Source organism: Salmo trutta, chromosome 31, assembly GCF_901001165.1.
Source record: "Salmo trutta chromosome 31, fSalTru1.1, whole genome shotgun sequence".
Lineage (NCBI taxonomy): Eukaryota > Metazoa > Chordata > Actinopteri > Salmoniformes > Salmonidae > Salmo > Salmo trutta.
The window spans coordinates 579,923-603,352 of NC_042987.1; the positions used below are offsets into that span (position 1 = coordinate 579,923).

General features: G+C 42.0%; 1 protein-coding gene across 5 annotated transcripts in view; it reads left to right on the top strand.

Annotated features, from left to right (window-relative positions):
• The first annotated feature begins 2,417 nt into the window (after positions 1-2,417).
• The window catches only part of LOC115169285 (hippocampus abundant transcript 1 protein-like), a 30,488-nt gene continuing 9,475 nt past the window's right edge, over positions 2,418-23,430 (top strand). Inside the window, exons 1-6 of one of the 5 annotated variants that reach the window (XM_029724752.1) lie at positions 2,418-2,664; positions 10,356-10,451; positions 14,252-14,314; positions 19,569-19,696; positions 20,035-20,149; positions 20,351-20,569. In XM_029724752.1, coding sequence (XP_029580612.1) covers positions 2,584-2,664; positions 10,356-10,451; positions 14,252-14,314; positions 19,569-19,696; positions 20,035-20,149; positions 20,351-20,569 — 702 coding nt within the window. In that variant the 5' untranslated portion in view covers positions 2,418-2,583. Of the gene's footprint in view, positions 2,665-3,213; positions 3,362-9,675; positions 10,069-10,355; positions 10,456-10,483; positions 10,674-14,251; positions 14,315-19,568; positions 19,697-20,034; positions 20,150-20,350; positions 20,570-23,430 lie in introns of those variants that run through there. The other 4 variants (XM_029724754.1, XM_029724753.1, XM_029724756.1 and 1 more) reach the window with 4 other exon arrangements.

A 23,430-nucleotide genomic window follows, 5' to 3' on the forward strand; every position in this document is an offset into this window, starting at 1 on the left:
TGGTCTAAAGTGGAGGAGTCCTACCCTCACATCACACCCATTGGCTGTGCTGCTCATGCATTTAATCTGCTTCTCAAAGACATCATGGAACTGAAAACAATGGATACACTCAACAAGAGAGCCAAGGAAATGGTTAGGTATGTGAAGGGTCGTCAAGTTATAACAGCAATCTACCTCACCAAGCAAAGTGAGAAGAAGAAGAGCACCACATTGAAGCTGCCCAGCAATACCTGTTGGGGTGGTGTTGTCATCATGTTTGACAGTCTCCTGGAGAGGAAGGAGTCTCTCCAGGAAATGGCCATATCACAGTCTGCTGATATGGACAACCCCATCAAGAGGATCCTCCTGGATGATGTATTTTGGAAGAGAGTGGTAAGCAGCCTGAAACTCCTGTATCCTATAGCAGTAGCCATTGCACGGATTGAGGGAGACAATGCCATCCTGTCTGATGTTCAGACTCTGCTTGCAGATGTAAGAGAAGAAATCCGTACTGCCCTGCCCACTTCACTGTTGCTCCAAGCAGAGGAAACTGCAGTTCTGAAATAAATCAAAAAGCATGAAGACTTCTGCTTGAAGCCCATACATGCCGCAGCGTACATGTTGGACCTCAAGTATGCTGGCAAGAGCATCCTGTCTGGTGCAGAGATCAACAAGGCCTATGGTGTCATCACTACTGTGTTTTGCCACCTTGGCCTGGATGAGGACAAGGTTCTTGGCAGTCTGGCAAAGTACACTTCCAAGCAAGGGCTTTGGGATAGAGATGCAATATGCCAGTCGTACCAACATATCTCATCAGCCACCTGGTGGAAGGGACTTTGTGGATCTGAGGCTCTTTCCCCTGTTGCCTCCATCATCCTCCAAATCCCACCAACATCAGCCGCCTCAGAGCGCAACTGGTCCTTGTTTGGGAACACACACGCCAAAGCACGCAACAGGCTGACCAATACAAGGCTTGAAAAATTGGTGGCCATCCGGGCAAATTTGAGGCTTTTTGAGCCTGACCATGAGCCATCCTGGACAAGGTTGGAAAGTGACAGTGAAGATGAGGCCTCAGAGTCTGATGTTCAAGAGGTGGACATTGAAGAGGTCCAGGGAGAAGACATGGAAGCCTGAGAGGAAGACAACCAAAGCTTTAGTCTAAAGACTATCATTTTACAGATGTATGTTGAAAACATTTTTGGGAGATGCGATGGATCATTGGGGATCATTCAGTATTCCCTTTCTTTTGTTGTTTAGTGAAATCATCCCATGTGAAGAGTCAACTAATTTAATTAAAGTTCAATTTGTAACTAAAATTGTTTTTATTTCTATTGGAAGGATTTAATAATTTGCAAGTACAGTATGTCTACTTATGATAAGGTAAAAGGTTTATGTTTCTGTCTCCATATGATATGGTAAATATATCCAATGCAAAAAACATCTACATTTAAATGGTATTAATATTAAATTGCATATTTTTCTGTTAATTACCATATATTCCCATTAATTCCCACAGAAAGTTTCCACCTCTGAATATTCCCCAAAATGTGCAACCTTAGCCATACTTGAGTAAAATGTAAGATACATTAATAGAAAATGACTCAAGTAAAAGTGAAATTCACCCAGTAAAATACTACTTCAGTAAAAGTCTAAAAGTATTTGGTTTTAAATGTACTTGAGTACATTTTATCAATTCCATTTACTTTTGATACTTAAGTATCAAAAATATAAATAGTAAAGTAAAGTAGAGACCCCAAAAAACTACATAAGTAGTACTTTAAAGTATTTTTACACCACTGAATACATCCAGGGTGCGATTTCAACAGATTTTTACCTATGTCAAATTAACAAATGATTGTCTTTTGTTGAATTTATATAACAACAATCCGACCTTGTTAAGCATTATCTAGTCCAAATATGGCATGATTCCAATATTTGTAGCCATTTGAAATGATCATTCAATTGTACTTTTAACCGCAAATTCCACTATTGTGGCTAATCCTTATTGTGGCTAGCTTCACACAGGTGGATATGACTGCGCTGCAACCTGGTCTGAGCCTCTCGTATTATTCTGTACGTAAAATCCCCCATAAACCATTTAGTATAGTTTGTTACGTTTCGTATGGTATGTATTCATTTCTGAATGTCCATCACCCATTTCGTATCATATGTTACGAATTTGAAAAACGTACAATATGTTACGAATTTGCTAAATGTATGTTATTAATTCTAGAAAGGTGGATAATGTTAGCTTGCTGGCTAATTTTTGCTAGGTTAGGGGTTAAGGTCAGGGGAAGTGTCAGTTAAAAGGGTTAGCTAAGTAGTTGAAAAGTTGCTAATTAGCTAAAATTGACTGTGATGACATTCGAACTCGCAACCATTGGGTTGCTAGACGTTCACGTTATACGCCCACCCAGACCATTAACCATACCAAACGTAACATATCATACTATTTCAATTGTCCTGAATTTATGTTACGTCTCGTCTATGTAACCAGGCTGCAACATGGTCATTAGCAAATCACTTAGCTAGATAGCCAGACAAGGCGAATTCAAACATTCCTGAAGTTACCTCTCCGACATCAAAAATTGACATAAATTAACAATGACGAGGGAGAAAAAGATAAAGCGGCTGAACCGCAGCATTCTTCTGGCAAAGAAAGTTATTATAAAAGATGGAGGCAGTGTGAGTTAAATATTTATATTCGTTAGCCTGATACTGTAGATAGCTAGCTAGATTGTCATTTGTTGCATAACATTGGTACCTAGCTAGCATTATATTTTGGTTTGCTTACTTTGCGAAATGAACCAGTTGTTTGCTTTAGCTGGCCGGTTTACACGTTAACTCAGTCTGTCAAAATAACAGCTGGCTAGAGCGTAAAGCTAATGTTAGTTGGTAAACATTTTACAGGAACCATACGCCGAGCAAGTCATCTTCGGCTATTATCTTCGACACTCTTATCCGGTGTTTTGTCTGAGTTACTAGCTATGTATGTCATACAATGTAGCTAACGTTCGTTGGCTAGCTAGGTTATTATATATCCACTTGCCCCATAAGTGGATGCGCTAGCTAGTAGCAAAGCTAATCAGACAATATCGAACACCATTTAGCTGTTGATCTGAAGCATGAGGTTGAGGGCTAGCGAGCTAAAATTCATGAATGTAGATGTCATCTGAAAGGACTGAATCAAACTTCATGAATTGTTGTCAGTTCATGGCTTTGTCAGTTTTTGACAGTAACGTTATTACAACAAGGCTGCAGCTAGCGACATTTGTTTTATCTTGAGACCCACTGCATCCTGATCGCACTTCCGGGTCACGGATTCTTTTGGAATGGTCCGCGCTCGTCGGGATCCTTGGCACCTCCCTACTTCATTTACACGGTTATTGTTCTATTTAGTTATTAATACTTATTTCCAAGTGAAAAAGGTCTTAGGAACGTGTATATGTAAAACATGTTTTATTCTATTTATGATCCGTTTTCATATGCACTTAAAATAGTAGGTACCCTTTTATTTAAATTATTATTTTGTATTTTAATTCTCAGAATAGTTCCTGATTATACTAAAGAGGGTTTTTAGTCTCTCTTACTACTGAGAACCCTTGGTTTGGTCTTGAACATAATTTTCTGATGAGTTGAATTTCAAAAGCCGGATAACAACTAGCTCAGTTTATGGTATAACTATTTTCACTTTAAGTTGACTTAAATGGTGCAGATCTCGGTTCCTTATCGCTTACTTTCACTGCTATGTTTTTGACTCATCCTACAGTTTCTACTTTTATATAATCTTTGTTGGTCTGTCTTTGTCTATAGTTTCTCCTAATGCTAGGGGGTTACGAAACAATGTGCAAGGCCTTATTTCTATTTGCTAAACAATTTTGAACATATTTTTGCTTTTTTCAAGAGTCTCACTCAATTTCTGCTGATGCCAACTTCTGGAGGTCACAGTGGGGCAACAATATTTGGCTTTCCCATGGATCTGATTGCTCTGCTGGTGTCGTTACAATGAAAAATACCTTTGGTGGTAATATTCTACACTTGGAATGTGACCCCTTTGGTCACTTTATTTGTCTTGTGATCAGTTACAATGACATTACGCTCATTACTGGAAACTTCTACGGGTACAACACCAAAAATGAGAATGATGAGTTGCTTGAATATGTAGAGAAGCATATTCTTCATTGGTTATCTACATTTCCCAATTTGTTATTATTGATAGGAGGGGACTTTAACATTACTTTAACAAAAATCTAATTGCAAGAACTGGGAGCCTTTTAAATTTGAGGTGTCCAAATACCTTAGAAAACATGGTAGTAATCTTGCTAAGACCAGAAGAGCTGAGGAGGAAAAGGTGATCATTAAGATAACTTCCCTTTCTCAGAGATCCCCAGCCGGCCCCTCGGGGGAGGAGAAGATGGAACTGATTGAGTTACAAAATAAACTGGATAATATATATATATATATATATATATTAAAAGCAGAAGGAGCCTTTATTAGATCTAGGAAAAAATGGAGGAGGGAAAACAGAATTCATCCTATTTCTTTAGACTTGAGAAATTTCACTCTACAAATAACACTATCCATAAGTTAAACATTGATGGTGTTATTACAGATGACCAAAAATGTATCGCTAAATACTGTAGCAATTTTTACAGGAAATTGTATAGCTCGACGTACTGTCAGGAATCCACAGATGTTTTTTGACTCACTGAATAATGTTCATTCTATCAGTGATACAGAATCGAAACTATGTGATGAACCCATCAAGGTTGAAGAGATTGTAGTCTATCAAACATCTAAATAACAATAAATGATGGAATTACTTTAGAATTCTTTTTAGAGAGTATTAAAAATAATGTTCTCCCTCCTACAATGAGTCAGGGGTTAATAACACTGATACCTAAGCCTAAAAAAGAAGTGCTGCTCATCGATAACTGGCGTCCAATTTGTCTTCTTAATAATGACTATAAGATATTAGCCTTACTACTTGCAAAAATAATTAAAGACGTCCTGGATGCAATCATTGATGAAACACAGTCTGGCTTTATGAGGAACAGACATATTTCTAACAATATCAGACTAGTATTAGACATACTTGACTACTCAGACCTAATAACCGAGGATAGCTTCATATTATTTTTAGATTTTTATAAACCATTTGACACAGTAGAGCATCAGTTCCTCTTCCACTCCCTTGAGAAATTTGGCTTTGTGGATTTTTTCTGTAAGGCTATTAAGACTCTATACAAATGGTAACAGCTCTATCAAATTGAAATATGGCACCTCACCTAGATTTGAGTTAAAGAGAGGAATTAGGCAAGGCTGTCCTATCTCTCCGTATCTGTTTTAATTAATCACCCAACTTCTTACAAATTCTTTAAATAATAGTCCTGTACAAGGTATTTCCATAGCTGGTAAAGAAATTATTATAAGCGAACTGGCTGATGATACTACACTTTTTCTGAAAGATGCTAACCAAATTCCCATATCGATTAATGTGATTACAATCCTTTTCCAAAGCGTCTGGTCTATATCTCAACATGAATAAATGTGAACTCATGGCTGTCAAAGATTGTGTGACACCTTCATATTATGATATTCCAGTGAAAGAAGAACTTACATATTTAGGCATAACCATTACCAAGGATCAGAAGTCTAGAGGCTTACTAAATGTTAACCCTCTTATTAAAAAAACCCATAAGAAGCTAAATCAATGGCTAAAGAGGGACTAATCTTTAAAAGGAAGAGTCCTAATAACCAAGTCTGAAGGTCTAGGCTAACATATGGCGCTTTATCTTTATATCTTGACGGTAAAATAAGCAAGGAGATAGACCAGATGCTTTTCAATTTTCTGTGGAGAAACCGTACCCATTACAACAAACTGTTGTAATGAACACGTATGAGTATGTTGGGCTGAATTTTCTGGACTTTATTACCTTAAATAATACTTTTAAGATCAATTGGATAGAACAATTCCTAAGAAGACCCACTTCTATGTGGAATTTTATTCCTCATCATGTCTTCTCTACTTTTGGTGACCTTAACTTCATGTTGGTTTGCAATTATAATATTGACAAAGTTCCAGTGAAACTGCTTCTCATCGACAGTTTTTTTTGTCATTAGCGGTTGACCGATAATGTAGTTGGTTAAATGGTGACTTTAATGAACAGATTGAATTTGGAGCCGCATTTTTTTTTTCCTCTGAGCAAAGAGTGATTTTTAGCAGAGCGGTTGGAAAGGAAGTGGAGTCCCAGAGCGGTGCTTAAGTGGAGCGATGAGCGGGATTTCTGACTGCTCAACACCGCTCACATGGCTGAGACTCAGATTTTTCACTTAAAATATACTGCTCAAAAAAATAAAGGGAACACTTAAACAACACATCCTAGATCTGATTGAAAGAAATAATCTTATTAAATACTTTTTTCTTTACATAGTTGAATGTGCAAAATCACACAAAAATAATCAATGGAAATCCAATTTATCAACCCATGGAGGTCTGGATTTGGAGTCCCACTCAAAATTAAAGTGGAAAACCACACTACAGGCTGATCCAACTTTGATGTAATGTCCTTAAAACAAGTCAAAATGAGGCTCAGTAGTGTGTGTGGCCTCCACGTGCCTGTATGACCTCCCTACAACGCCTGGGCATGCTCCTGATGAGGTGGCGGATGGTCTCCTGAGGGATCTCCTCCCAGACCAGGACTAAAGCATCCGCCAACTCCTGGACAGTCTGTGGTGCAACGTGGCGTTGGTGGATGGAGCGAGACATGATGTCCCAGATGTGCTCAATTGGATTCAGGTCTGGGGAACGGGCAGGCCAGTCCATAGCATCAATGCCTTCCTCTTGCAGGAACTGCTGACACACTCCAGCTACATGAGGTCTAGCATTGTCTTCCATTAGGAGGAACCCAGGGCCAACCGCACCAGCATATGGTCTCACAAGGGGTCTGAGGATCTCATCTCGGTACCTAATGGCAGTCAGGCTACCTCTGGCGAGCACATGGAGGGCTGTGCGGCCCCCCAAAGAAATGCCGCCCCACACCATGACTGACCCACCGCCAAACCGGTCATGCTGGAGGATGTTGCAGGCAGCAGAACGTTCTCCACGGCGTCTCCAGACTCTGTCACGTCTGTCACGCCTCCATGCTCTGGACACTACGCTGACAGACACAGCAAACCTTCTTGCCACAGCTCGCATTGATGTGCCATCCTGGATGAGCTGCACTACCTGAGCCACTTGTTGTAGACTCCGTCTTATGCTACCACTAGAGTGAAAGCACCGCCAGCATTCAAAAGTGACCAAAACATCAGCCAGGAAGCATAGGAACTGAGAAGTGGTCTGTGGTCCCCACCTACAGAACCACTCCTTTATTGGGGGTGTCTTGCTAATTGCCTATAATTTCCACCTGTTGTCTATTCCATTTGCACAACAGCATGTGAAATGTATTGTCAATCAGTGTTGCTTCCTAAGTGGACAGTTTGATTTCACAGAAGTGTGATTGACTTGGAGTTACATTGTGTTGTTTAAGTGTTCCCTTTATTTTTTTGAGCAGTGTATATGCCAAACAAAAACCCTTGATTTTGAAGTTTAACAAACCCTACAACTCTATACACATCGATCATTTTGAACAATTTGCACTGAACATTTTACAAAAACACATTCACTGGAAGAACTGCAGTTGCAAAGTTTGGTAACAGAGTTTTGGTAAAATCTCCCTCAGTTTGTGACCACGTTTTCTAAAAATTCTAAAATATCTGCTCTGAATACAGATTCAAAGATGTCTGCAGACACAGTGGGTGGGGTGTCAGCTATGACATGACACCTTGAGTTTAAAAAAAATGCTTTTGGTTATTGAACTACACTAAGTGGATTTACATCTGGTAAAATAATTGTGGTAATGGAATTGCATCATGGATCCCTGATCCACTACACAGACATGCATAATTATGGATATGTCACAATCACCATGAAGAGAATATCTTAAATTGGTACATAGATATGCAATATCCGCCTTTGCATATTTGATATTATTCTACTCACTGGTTATTATTTTAATGAGCTCCGCCACCAAACAAGACCAAATTTGGTTGGTCCAGACCAAATCTGAACCAATCATAGACGTCTGTTTCACAAGTTTGGACATCAAAGATCAGTAGAGTACAGTACATTATAGTGTTCTCGAATCTAGTGCGCTCTGCTGTATACTGTGCTGCACTCAACTCCACTTTTTTTTGTTGTACTCAGGGTTGGAACAAACTTAAAATTTTATGTAATTGAGAAAACCGGTGTCATAATGTATTTTTTTGTGAACATCCTTTCTGAATTTCAAAGTAATCCAAGAAGTAATAATCTAGTTTTTCAAAAGTATCTGTAATCTGATTGCAATATTTTTGCTGGTAATGTAACGGATTACTTTTTTTTAAAAACTAATATTAGTTGGCAGGGGTCTTTACTTCAACATTATTGTGGCTTGATGTATTTCTAATACCTTTTTAAGACTTTCTGGTAGATATTTTCTAGACTCCTTTTCCATCTGTTTGACAAGAAATCAAAGCCTTTGCTTATTCCTAATTGTTAGGATGGACAATGTACACTACCGTTCAAAAGTTTGGGGTCACTTAGAAATGTCCATGTTTTTGAAATACATTTTTTTGTCCATTAAAATAACATCAAATTGATCAGAAATACAGTGTAGACATTCAGGTTGTAAATGACTATTGTAGGTGGAAAATGGCAGAATTTCTTTTTTTTAATGGAATATCTACATAGGCGTACAGAGGCCCATTATCAGCAACCATCCCTCCTTTGTTCCAATGGCACGTTGTGTTAGCTAATCCAAGTTTATCATTTAAAAAGGCGAATTGATCATTAGAAAACCCTTTTGCAATGATGTTAGCACAGCTGAAAACTCAACGTCAACAGTGAAGAGGCGACTCTGGGATGCTGGCCTTCTAGACAGAGTTGAAAAGAAAAACCCATATCTTAGACTGGCCAATAAAAATAAAAGATTAAGATGGGCAAAAGAACACAGACACTGGACAGAGGAAGATTGAAAAAGTGTTGTGGACAGACAAATTTAAGTTTGAGGTGTTCTGATCACAAAAAAGAACATTCGTGAGATGCAGAAAAGATGCTGGAGGTGTGCTGGTGGAGGCAATGTGATGGTCTGGGGGTGCTTTGGTGGCGGTAAAGTGGGAGATTTGTACAGGGAAAAAGGGATCTTGAAGAAGGAAGGCTATCACTCCATTTTGCAACGCCATGCCATACCCTGTGGACAGCGCTTAATTGGAGCCAATTTCCTCCTACAACAGGACAATGGCCCAAAGCACGGCTCCAAACTATGCAAGATCTATTTAGGGAAGAAGCAGTCAGCTGGTATTCTGTCTATAAAGGAGTGGTCAGCACAGTCACCGGATCTCAACCCTATTGAGCTGTTGTGGGAGCAGCTTGACCGTATGGTACGTAAGAAGTGCCCATCAAGCCAATCCAACTTGTGGGCGGTGCTTCAGGAAGCATGGGGTGAAATCTCTTCAGATTACCTCAACAAATTGACAAATTAAAATGCCAAAGGTCTGCAAGGCTTTAATTGCGGCAAATGGAGGATTCTTTGAGGACACAATTATTTCAATTAAAAATCATTATTTATAACCTTGTGAACGTCTTGACTATATTTCCTATTTATTTTGCAACTAATTTCATGTATGTTTTCATGGAAAACAAGGAAATGTATAAGTGACCCCAAACTTTTGAACGGTAGTGTAGGCTTGGCCATGATACTCAGCTGGTTGATAAAGTGAATCAGGTTAGTTACAACTGGGGTTGGAGCGAAAACCTACAGGATGGTAGCTCTCCAGGAACTGGGTTGGAGAGCCTTGACCTGGGCTATGTCAGTCAGTTGCCATTCTTGACATTGCATACTTTGTGGTCTGGAACGCACACACACTATCTTGTTTAGCTGGACCTGCCCTACTTTACAGCCACCATGGCTTTCACACCTCCCCGTCAAGGCTCCCATGTCCCTGCTTCCCTCTCTGGGAAGTGTACACCGTTGGATTCCTCCATGGGCTTTTAAAAAGCCTTGGATTGGTGTAAGTATGGGCTGGACTAGAAGGAGTTTTCATCATATGTCTTACACCAGTCATTTGCTTTTAAATCCATGAAGAGAAATTAACAAGTGCACACTTAGGGCAGTCTCGCTCGCTCACTCACTGACAAACCTATTACCCAGCACCTGTTCAAATGTGGTGGATTTTGTGCACACTACTTTTGAAATGTATATTGTCTGTCAGTTTACGGTTTTCCCTAATCTCTCTTCTTTTCTCTCACCCTCTTTTCTCCTCTCTTTTGTTTTTCCATCCTCATCGCCATGCTTTAGCCCCAGGGGATGGTTGAGCCCAGTGTCTTGCATGCTGTGGTGGTTATCTTCCTGGAATTCTTCTCCTGGGGGCTTCTCACCACGCCCATGCTTACAGTAGGTAAACCACCACCACACGTCTGAGCCCACCCAGCCGCTCCACTAACACAGGCCTACCTAGGGATACATACAATACAGAAGGGGCTGCTCACCACGCCCATGCTTACAGTAGGTAAACCACCACCACACGTCTGAGCCCACCCAGCCGCTCCACTAACACAGGCCTACCTAGGGATACATACAGTACAGAAGGGGCTGCTCACCACGCCCATGCTTACAGTAGGTAAACCACCACACACCTGAGCCCACCTGCCTGGAATACAAGCTTACCTAAGCCTACATTACAGTAGGGATACAACACATGCTCACCATGCTCATGGTAAGGAAACGTCCATACACCTGAGCCCACCTATTCCCAAGCTTACTGTACATTGTGCTACCCACAGTAGGTATAGGCCGACACATGCTCACCACGCCCATGATCACTGTAGGTAGGTTAACCACCAACTGTTCCCCTTACATACTGTATGAAAACAAGCTTACTTAGGGCTACAGTACATAGTTGGGTACATAATGTACATACAGTAAAGACAACAAGTGCGTTTATGTTTGAGTCATGTAACAGACACTCTTATCCAGAGCGACTTACAGTAGAGCAGGGTTAACTCTGTCCTAGAGACATCAGGGGGTGCACATTTTGGTTTTTGCCCTAGCACAACACAGCTGATTCAAATAATCAACTAATCATCAACCTGGGCTCAAGTGTGACTCACACGCACCTAAGCCCAACTGCTCCCCTCCCTTGCTTAGGGATACATACAGTTGGGATGTACCGGTGACTGCCAAAATAAAGGAAACACTTGAGTAAATGAGGGATACAAGGTGTATTGATAGCAGGTGCTTCCGCACAGGTGTGGTTCCTGAGTTAATTAAGCAATTTAAAACATCCCATCATGCGTAGGGACACAAAAAAAATGCCCAGTTGCCCATTTATTTTGGCTACCATGGCTAGAAGAGATCTCTGTAACTTTGGTCCTTTGAGACCCCTCTTTGTGTCAATTCACCAGATCTCAACCCAATTGAACACTTATGGGAGATTTTGGAGCAGTGCCTGAGACAGTTTTTTTTCTATGCTGTGATAAAAAAAAAATCCCAAATTGGGATTAATGAAGTAATACTCTACTCTCATAACTATAAGGTGTGACTGCTCATGAGAAACCACATACACAGCCTACCGCAGAGCCTTACATTACGATGTAATGTCTTTCATCAATATCTCAGATCTCTGTATTAGTCTCTGAGCCACACCCGCCATTAAACACTAGTGATGGGAAAAATCCATACAGTTACATATCGGATATTATTTTTGACGATGTATCGTTTTCACAAAATTATTTTTGCGCTAGTTGGCTGTACCTGCACCAAAGATCCAGTATTTTTTTCTCCATAGCTGGTTCTCCATCTTCTTTTAAATAGGGAGCCAATTTGTTTTCAGCAGTTTTATTTCCATGACTGATCAAAACTTGTTTTCTCATGGCTCCCTCTTGTCCCTCTGCAACAGACATATGGTGAGCAATATGTTTGCAACATTGAATCGCAATAAAATCACAGTACATATAGAATTGTGAGTTTTGTTACACATTGTATCGGCACCAAAGTATCGTGATAATATCGTATCGTGAATTCTCTGGCAATTCCCAGCCCTACTAAACACAAGTTCATTATACGTTTCTCTGGATAAGAGAGTCTGCTAAATGACCTAAATGTATGTTAATAATCCCCTCCCCCCAACAGGACTGTTTAATGCATTCATAATGACTGGTTATAATGCATTCATTCCTCCCACCCCACTCCTTCATAATTCTGTCCTAAGCCCAACCAGACTACCAGGGAGTGACATTTCCCAACAAACAGCTCCACAAACAGCTATGAATAATTGAATTGATAATCAAATGTTCAGGGCCTGATAATGCAGTCTGTGTTGTGGGAATGAGAGGCTCAGTGTCGACAGATGGTACTTGGCTGAGCAATATGAAAAAGACTCCAAGCAGTGTATCAAGGTGTCTTTTGCTTTTGAAAGGGTTTGTCAATAAGCTGAATGCACCGATTTGTAAGTCGCGCTGGATAAGAGCGTCTGCTAAATGACTTAAATGTAAATGTCAAAGGGAGTGGGAGAGAGAAGGTTAGTGAGTGGTTGTTGTTAGACTATAGATGTTGTAGACACACATCCGGGCACACACGACTCCCCTCAATGGATGGACTAATCATATCAGACAAACTATATAGTAGTGAATATGAATTGAAAATGCATTGTTTGTGTTCAGGACCATGTGATCTGTTTTTCATCCATTTCCTGGAACCTACATTTACCTTTGCTACCACTGAGCTACTTTTCCCCACCAAACAAATGATAAACAACTAAATCTACAGCCCACATTATGAACAGTTTCAAATGATTTGTTTGAAGTTAGTGATATGTGGTGTTCATGAGAGTGTTTCTTACTGGACAAGTTCAGATACCGCCTCGTTTCACTCCATTTCGGAGTGTTTTCTTCTGTTTCGCACCCACTGAACATGACCCTGGTCTGTGTGGAGGGTTAGTGGTGCTTATTCTGACAATGAAAATCTGTTCCACTTACTGGATCTCCCAGGGGGCGGTTAACATTTGCGTGTTGGGTTAATCAGAGCAGTGGAAAGAGACGCTGGCTTCACTGTTTCCACTCAGGTCCTCCTTAGTTAGGTGCACAGTGAGCTCCCACTGTGCTCTATCCATTCACCTGTTCCTGTTACAGTACTCTCGCATGCATCACCCTCTCTCACTGCACCCACTGAGGTTCCCACTTTCATTAGCCACAGCCAGAGACTCTCTCAGCCTCACCAAACCCACTATATTCTGCATCTGTGCAGGAAAACTCTCTCGGCAGGGTTTCCCAATCTCGCTCCTGGGTCCCCCCTGGGTGCACGTTTTAGTTTTTTTGCCCTAGCACTACACAGCTGATTCAAATAACCAACTTATGATCAACTTTCATTATTTCAATCAGCTGTGTAGTGCTAGGGTAAAAACCAAAATGTGCACCCAAGGGAGGCCCCAAGAGTGAGTTTGGGTAAGCCTGTTTTAGGGACCTTGAATGGCTTCTCCTTCCCATTTTGTTTGGTCCATGTCCTCCTGACCAATAGTCAAACCCTGTATGTGTTTGTTCTCTTAGTCCTGTCTAAACACTCACAGGGTCATGATCCTACTGGTGTCAATGACCCCTCCCTCACCTGCTCTCAAACGGAGTTCCTCACCAATACTGTCTGTAGACTTTGAACTGCATCACATTGATTTAGGCTGAATTTGCACCATCATGCCTGACCTCTGTTTGTGAATAGTACATTTTGTTAGGCAATAAAGGTGTACTTTAAGTGTGTTATTTACACAGTGTGCTAGAGTCTCTCCCCTCAACCTTTCTATATCAGTTTCCATTATCTAACTGAAAGTTTGTTCCCTCAGTACCTCAGACCCAGAAAGGTCACTATTAGGTAATGGAGCGGATATTGTTAATGGGTACCGTCAGGTCAGTGTGCTGTAGTTCGACTAACTGAAGTTACTGTAGTCAACACGAGCCGCTGTATGTCATTACATAGGTCTGTTACACTGTACTAATATAGACACAACAGTTTTGTTTTCTCAGTGTCACTTTTTATTTTGGGGTGTGTGTGTGTGTGTGTGTGTGTGTGTGTGTGTGTGCTTTCCTTTGCTTTAGAATGATTAACGCTGAAGTGTATAGCAGTCACTGTACTGTGTGGGTCACTTTACTGCAGGCTACTGTATGGACACAACAGTTGATGATGTCTTATCTGTGTTTGTTTCCCAGGTCTTACATGAAACATTCCCTCAACACACATTCCTGATGAATGGGCTTATTCACGGTGTCAAGGTAAGATAACAACCTTTAACAGCAGCCTAGCCTGTTGCTCTCTAGCCTGGAGCTAGGACACTTTAGGTAGGATAACAACCTTTAACAGCAGCCTAGCCTGTTGCTCTCTAGTCTGGAGCCAGGACACTTTAGGTAGGATAACAACAGTTTTTTTTTACATTTATTTGTTATGTTATTTAACCAGGTAGGCCAGTTGAGAACAAGTTCTCATTTGCAACTGTGACCTGGCCAAGATAAAGCAAAGCAGTGCGACAAAAACAACACAGAGTTACACATGGGATAAACAAACGTACAGTCAATAACACAATAGAAAAATCTATATGCAGTGTGTGCAAATGTAGTAAGATTAGGGAGGTAAGGCAATAAATAGGCCATAGTGGCGAAATAATTACAATTTAGCATTAACACTGGAGTGATATATGTACAGATGATGTGCAAGTAGAGATACTGGGATGCAAATGAGCAGCAACAAAAAAAACTATATGGGGATGAGGTAGTTGGGTGGGCTATTTACAGATGGGCTGTGTACAGGTGCAGTGATCGGTAGGTAAGCTGCTCTGACAGCTGATGCTTAAAGTTAGTGAGGGAGATATAAGTCTCCAGCTTCAGAGTGATTTTTGCAATTCTTTCCAGTCATTGGCAGCAGAGAACTGGAAGGAAAGGCAGCCAAAGTAGGTGTTGGCTTTGGGGATGAGCAGTGAAATATACCTGCTGGAGCATGTGCTACGGGTGGTTGTTGCTATGGTGACCGATGAGCTGAGATAAGGCGGGGCTTTACCTAGCAAAAACTTATAGATGACTAGGAGCCAGTGTGTTTGGCGACAAGTATGAAGCGAGGGCCAGCCAACGAGAGCATACAGGTCACAGTGGTGGGTGGTATATGGGGCTTTGGTGACAAAACGGATGGCATTGTGATAGACTACATGCAATTTGCTGAGTAGAGTGTTGAAGGCTATTTTGTAAATGACATCGCCGAAGTCAAGGATCGGTAGGATAGTCAGTTTTACGAGGGTATGTTTGGCAGCGTGAGTGAAGGAGGCTTTGTTGCAAAATAGGAAGCTAGATTTAATTTTGGATTGGAGATGCTTAATGTGAGTCCGGAAGGAGAGTTTACAGTCTAACCAGACACCTAGGTATTTGTAGTTGTCCACATATTCTAAGTCGGAGCCATCCAGAGTAGTGATGCTGGTCGGGCGGGCGGGTGCGGGCAGCGATCGGTTGAAGAGCATGCATTGAGTTTTAATAGCATTTAAGAGCATTTGGAGGCCACGGAAGGAATGTTGTATGGCATTGAAGCTCGTATGGAGGTTTGTTAACAGTTTCCAAAGAAGGGCCAGATGTATACAGAATGTTGTCGTCTGCGTAGAGGTGGATCAGAGAATCACCAGCAGCAAGAGCGACATCATTGATATTTACAGAGAAAAGAGTCGGCCCGAGAATTGAACCATGTGGCACCCCCATAGAGACTGCCAGAGGTCCGGACAACAGGCCCTCCGATTTGACACACTGAACTCTATCAGAGAAGTAGTTGGTGAACCAGGCGAGGCAGTCATTTGAGAAACCAAGGCTATTGAGTCTGCCGATAAGAATGCGGTGATTGACAGAGTCAAAAGCCTTGGCCAGGTCGATGAAGACGGCTGCACACTACTGTCTTTTATCGATGGTGGTTATGATATCATTTAGGACCTTGAGCGTGGCTGAGGTGCATCCATGACCAGTTCGGAAACCAGATTGCATAGTGGAGAATAGAGGTCAACCGATTATGATTTTTCAACGCCGATACCGATTTATTGGAGGACCAAAAAAGCCGATACCGATTAATCGGCCGATTTAAAAAAAAAAATTTTTTTATATATATATATTTTTTGTAATAATGACAATTACAACAATACTGAATGAACACTTATTTTAACTTAATATAATAAATCAATAATCAATTTAGCCTCAAATAAATAATGAAACATGTTCAATTTGGTTTAAATAACATGAGTCTTCAATATTCTCAGGTAAGAAGTTTTAGGTTGTAGTTATTATAGGAATTATAGGACAATTTCTCTCGATACGATTTGTATTTCATATACCTTTGACTATTGGATGTTCTTATAGGCACTTTAGTATTGCCAGTGTAACAGTATAGCTTCCGTCCCCCTCCTCGCTCCTACCTGGGCTTGAGCCAGGAACACATCGACAACAGCCACCCTCGAAGCAGCGTTACCCATGCAGAGCAAGGGGAACAACTACTCCAAGTCTCAAAGCGAGTGACGTTTGAAACGCTATTAGCGCGCACCCCACTAACTAGCTAGCCATTTCACATCGGTTACACCGGTCTAATCTTGGGAGTTGATAGGCTTGAAGTCATAAACAGCGCAATGTTTGAAGCATTGCGAAGAGCTGCTGGCAAAACGCACAAAAGTGCTGTTTGAATGAATGCTTACGAGCCTGCTGGTGCCTACCACCACTCAGACTGCTCTATCAAATCATAGACTTAATTATAATATAATAAACACACAGAAACACGAGCCTTAGGTCATTAATATGGTCGAATCCGGAAACTATCATCTCGAAAACAAAACGTTTATTCTTTCAGTGAAATACGGAACCGTTCCGTATTTTATCTAACGGGTGGCATCCCTAAGTCTAAATATTCCTGTTACATTGCACAACCTTCAATGTTATGTCATAATTACGTAAAATTCTGGGAAATTAGTTCGCAACGAGCCAGGCGGCCCAAACATGTTGCATATACCCTGACTCTGCGTGCAATGAATGCAAGAGAAGTGACACAATTTCACCTGGTTAATATTGCCTGCTAACCTGGATTTCTTTTAGCTAAATATGCAGGTTTAAAAATATATACTTCTGTGTATTGATTTTAAGAAAGACATTGCTGTTTATGGTTAGGTACACGTTGGAGCAACCATTGTGCTTTGTTAGGAAGAAATAGTCTTCACACAGTTCGCAACGACCCAAACTGCTGCATATACCGACTCTGTTGCAAGAGGTGACACATTTTCCCTAGTTAAAAGAAATTCATGTTAGCAGGCAATATTAACTAAATATGCAGGTTTAAAAATATATACTTGTGTATTGATTTTAAGAAAGACATTGCTCTTTATGGTTAGGTACACGTTGGAGCAACGACAGTCCTTTTTCGCGAATGCGCACCGCATCGATTATATGCAACGCAGGACAGGCTAGATAAAGTAGTAATATCATCAACCATGTGTAGTTAACTAGTGATTATGATTGATTGTTTTTTATAAGATAAGTTTAATGCTAGCTAGCAACTTACCTTGGCTTCTTACTGCATTCATGTAACAGGCAGGCTCCTCGTGGAGTGCAATGTAAAGCAGGTGGTTAGATCATTGGACTAGTTAACCGTAAGGTTGCAAGATTGAATCCCCGAGCTGACAAGGTAAAAATCTGTCGTTCTGCCCCTGAACAAGGCAGTTAACCCACCGTTCCTAGGCCGTCATTGAAAATAAGAATGTGTTCTTAACTGACTTGCCTATTTAAATAAAGGTGTAAAAAATGTAAAATCGGCAAATCGGTGTCCGAAAATACCGATTACCGATTTGTTATGAAAACTTGAAATCGGCCCTAATTAATCGGCCATTCCAATTAATCGGTCGACCTCTAGTGGAGAAGGTACGGTGGGATTCGAAATGGTCGGTGATCTGTTTTGTAACTTGGCTTTCGAAGACTTTAGAAAGGCAGGGCAAGATGGATATAGGTCTGTAACAGTTTGGTTACAGACTAATTAGTAGACTAATTGAATCGGGTGTGTTAGTTTAGGGCTACAACAAAAATGTGAAACGTCTGGTGATCCCTGAGGAGAGGGTTGGGAAACCCTGCTTTAGCCTGTAGCTAGGACACCCTGTAGGTAAGAAAACGCTAAGCTAGCCGCTGCCTAGCGAGGACACTCGTCACTCACTAGGTTAGATACGAGAACGACCCGTCATGGTAGAACTCTCTCTGCCAAGTACTGTGTGTTTGTTGTACCACTGACAGCTGCAGTAGTGCATGGCGTCTTATCTCATGTAGCCTAAACTCAAAATGTTACATTTTAATCTCCGGTGGTCTGTTTAGTGGGGTGTGTAGATGATGGCAGTATGGCTAGTATACACTTGAGAATACAAAACATTAAGAACACCTGCTCTGTCCATAGACTGACTAGGGGAATCCAGGGGAATGCTATGATCCCTTATTGATATCACATTCAGAGTAGATGAAGGGAAGGAGACAGTTTTAAAGAAGGATTGTTAAGCCTTGAGACATGGATTGTGTATGTGTGCCATTCAGAGAGTGAATAGGCAAACCAAAATATTTAAGTGCCTTTGAACGGGGATGGGTTTCCTGTGTGATCCACCACCCAAAGGACATCCAGCCAACTTGACACAACTGTGGGAACCATTAGGAAGGTTTTCCTAATGTTTGCTATACTCAGTGTAGTAAGCTATGTCATGGGAAAGCATGGACTACTGGAATAGAGCTACATGTGTAAATTATTGTACATAACTGTAGTTAGTTACTCAGTAGCTCAGTGCACAGCTCAATGAGGTCTCATTTCTTTCACCCCTTTGTCTCCTCTCCCTCTCTTCTCTTTTTCTCTCCTTTTTTCTCTCTCCCTCTCTTTCTTCCTCGCTCCATCTCTTTCTCTCTTCCTCTCTCTCGCTCCATCTCCCTCTCTCTTCCCCCTCCTCCTCTCTCCCTCTACTTTTTCCTCTCTCTCTTTCTCACTCCCTCTCTCTCCTTCCCTCTCCCTCTTTATTTCTGTGTTTAACTCTCTCTCCCTTTTTCTCACCCTCTTCCTCCCTCCCTCTCTCTCTCTTGCCCCCTCCTCTTCCTCTCTCCTCTTTCTCCCTCTTCATCTCTCTCCTCTCTCCCTCTTCTCTCTCCTCTCTCCCTCTTCTCTCTCCTTCTCTCTCTCCCTCTCTTTCTCCTTTTCATTTTCTCTTTCTCCTTTTCATTTTTCCTCTCTCCCTCCCTCTTTATTTCTTCCCCTCTCCTTTCTCTCCCTCCTTTTTCTTCTCTCCCTCCCTCTTTATTTCTGTCTGTACCTCTCTCACTCTTTCTCTCGCCCTCTCCTCTTTCTCCCTCTTCTTTTTCCTCCCTCCCCTCTTTATTTCTGTCCCTACATCTCTCCCTCTCCCTCTCTTTTTATCGCTCCTCTTCCTGCACCTCTCTCCTCTTTCCCTCTCGCCCTCCCTCTCTCTCACGCTCTCTTCCCGCCCTCTCTTCCTCCTTCCCCTAGGGTCTGCTGTCGTTCCTGAGTGCTCCTCTAATTGGAGCTTTGTCAGACGTATGGGGGAGGAAGTCATTTCTACTGCTAACAGTCTTCTTCACCTGCGCCCCCATTCCTCTCATGAAGATCAGCCCATGGTGAAATCACCTCTAAGATAACACACACTTCACTCTATGGGCTGTGATTGTACTGAGCCGGATTAAGCCTACTCATGGAATAAAAAGCATTGTCAACTTCAAGTGTGTAGAGACATGAACATGTTTTAAATTCTAGGAGTAGTCTATGCAACTGGCCCTATATCTCTGCCGTTCTGCTGTGGTTCAACCTATGTTAAAGTGGACCATCATTGTTGTGGTTTCTACAGTCACGATAGAGCTTTACAGACTTGCTTACATTCCTCCTCTCTCCTTCCTCCCTGTCCTCTCTTCTCCCTCATCATCTCTCCTCCTATTTCCTCTTCTCCTCCTCGCTCCAGGTGGTACTTTGCAGCCATATCCATGTCCGGTGTGTTTGCAGTCACCTTCTCTGTGATCTTTGCGTATGTGGCAGACATCACAGCAGAACACGAGAGGAGCACAGCCTACGGTTTGGTGAGGAGTGATGCTGAATGACTAGATTTTAATGATAACACAGATGGAATACCTGTCAGTGTTATTTTTGTTGTCATATATTTTCGTAATGTTAGAATGACACCAGGTCTCCCTCTTCTCCCTTCCATCTATTCCTCACCTCCTTTTTCCTCCCCTCTCGCCCTTCCTCTCCCACTTCCTTTCCCTTTTCTCCCCTTCCAGGTGTCGGCCACGTTTGCAGCCAGCCTAGTGACCAGCCCAGCCATCGGAGCATACCTGTCTGTGACGTATGGGGACACCTTGGTAGTGATCCTGGCTACTGCCATCGCCCTGCTGGACATCTGTTTCATCCTGGTAGCTGTCCCTGAGTCACTGCCTGAGAAGATGAGACCGGCCTCCTGGGGGGCACCCATATCCTGGGAACAGGCTGACCCCTTCGCTGTGAGTACTGTACTAAATACTAATATACACTGAACAAAAATATAAATGCAACATGTAAAGTGTTGGTCCCATGTTTCATGAGCTGAAATAAAAGATCCCAGAAATTAGCCAAGTAAAGCCCCCCCACCAAACCCTCCCTTAACCCAGACGACGCTTGGCCAATTGTGCGCTGCCCTATGGGACACCCGATCAAACCCACTACAGACCTGGGATCAAACCCAGGTCTGTAGTGACGCCTCTAGCACTGCGATGCAGTGCCTTAGACCGCTGCGCCACTCGGGAGGCCAGATTTTGCGGGAGCGTGCAATTGGCATGCTGACTGCAGGAATGTCCACCAGAGCTTTTGCCAGTGAATTGAATGTTCACTTCTTTATGATAAGCCGCCGCCAACGTTGTTTTAATGGTTTGCTAATGTCAATGTTTTGAACAGAGTGCCCCATAGTTCCTCATGTTTCAGCATGATAGTGCATGGCCCAATGTCACAAGGATCTGTATACTATTCCTGGAAGCTGAAAATGTCCCAGTTCTTCCATGGCCTGCATACTCACTAGACATGTCACCCGTTGAGCATGTTTAGGATGCTCTGGATCGACGTGTACGGCAGTGTGTTCCAGTTCTCGCCAAGATCCAGCAACTTTGCACAGCCATTGAAGAGGAGTGGGACAACATTCCACAGGCCACAATCAACAGCCTGATCAACTCTATACAAAGGAGATGTGTCGCGATGCATGACGCAGATGGTGGTCACACCAGATACTGATTTTTTTTTTTATCCACGCCCCTATTTAAAAAAAATAAAGATTACGCCTTGCAAACGTCTTCATCCCCCTTGGTGTTTTTCCTATTTTGTTGCATTACAACCTGTAATTTAAATGGATTTTTGGGGGATTTCATGTAATGGACATACACAAAATATTCAAAATTGGTGAAGGGAAATGAAAAAAATTACTTGTTTAAAAACATTTTAAACTGAAAAGTGGTGTGTGCATATGTATTCACCCTATTTGCTATGAAGCCCCTAAATAACATCTGGTGCAACCAATTACCTTCAGAAGTCACATAATTAGTTCTCTCTCAAAACAGGTCAGCGACAAAGTTGTGGAGAAGTACAGATCAGCGTTTAGTTATAAAAACATATCAGAAACTTTGAACATCCCGCGGAGCACCATTTTAATTCCATTATTAAAATATGTGAAGAATATGCCCACACAACAAACCTGCCAAGAGAGGGCCACCCACCAAAACTCACGGACCAGGCAAGGAGGGCATTAATCAGAAAGGCTACAAAGAGACCAAAGATAACACTGAAGGAGCTGCAAAGCTCCACAGCGGAGATTGGAGTATCTGTCCATAGGACCACTTTAAGCCGTACACTCCATAGAGCTGAGCTTTGCGGAAGCGTGGCCAGAAAAAAGCTATTGCTTAAAGAAATAAATAAGCAAACACGTTTGGTGTTCGCCAAAAGTCATGTGGGAGACTCCCCAAACATATGGAAGAAGGTACTCTGGTCAGATGAGACTAAATTGGAGCTTTTTGGCCATCAAGGAAAACGCTATGTCTCTTCAAGGAAAACAGCTCTCATCACCCCGAGAACACGACCCCCACAGTGAAGCATGGCGGTGGCAGCATCATGCTGTGGGGCTGTTTTTCATCGGCAGGGACTGGGAAACTGGTCAGAATTAAAGGAATGATGGATGGCGCTAAATACAGGGAAATGCTTGAGGGAAACCTGTTTCCAGAGATCTGAGACGGGCGAAGGTTCATCTTCCAGCAGGACAATGACCCTAAGCATACTGCTAAAGCAACACTCGAGTGGATTAAGGGGAAACATTTAAATGTCTTGGAATGGCCTCAATCCAAATGAGACTCTGTGGTATGGCTTAAAGATTGCTCTACACCAGCGGAACCCATCCAACTTGAAGGAGCTGGAGCAGTTTTGCCTTTAAGAATGGGCAAATATCCCAGTGGCTAGATGTGCCAAGCTTATAGAGACATACTCCAAGAGACTTACAGCTGTAATTGCTGCAAAAGGTGGCTCTACAAAGTATTGACTTTGGGGGGGGGAATAGTTATGCACGCTCAGGTTTTCAGTTTTTTTGTCTTATTTCTTGTGTGTTTCACAAGAAAAAATGTTTTGCATCTTCAAAGTGGTAGGCATGTTGTGTAAATAAAGTGATGCAAACCCCCCAAAAATCTATTTTAATTCCAGTTTGTAAGGCAACAAAAGCCACTGTATATACAAAAGTATTTGGACACCCCTTCAAATTAGTGGATTCAGCTATTTTAGCCACAGCCATTGCTGACAGGCGTAAAACGTTGAGCACACAGCCATGTAATCTCCATAGACAAACATTGGCAGTAGAATGGCCTTACTGAACAGCTCAGTGACTTTCAACATGGCACCATCATAGGATGCCACCTTTCCAACAAGTCAGTTAGTCAAATTTCTGCCCTGCTAGAGCTGCCCCGGTCAACTGTAAGTGCTGTTATTGTGAAGGGGTAGGCCACACAAACGTCTGTCCTCGGTTGTAACGCTCAGTCCCAGTTCCAAACTGCCTCTGGAGGCAAGGTCAGTACAATAACTGTTCGTCGGGAGCTTCATGAAATGGTTTTCTATGGTGGAGCAGCCGCACACACAAGCATAAGATCACCATGCACAATGCCCTGCGTCAGCTGAAGTGGTGTAAAGCTCGCTGCCATTGGACTCTGGAGAAGTGGAAACAATGAATCACACTTCACCATCTGGCAGTCTGACTGACACATCTGGGTTTGGCGGATGCCAGAACAACGCTACCTGCCCGAATGCATAGTGCTAACTGTAAAGGTTGGTGGAGGAGCAATAATGGTCTGGGGCTGGTTTT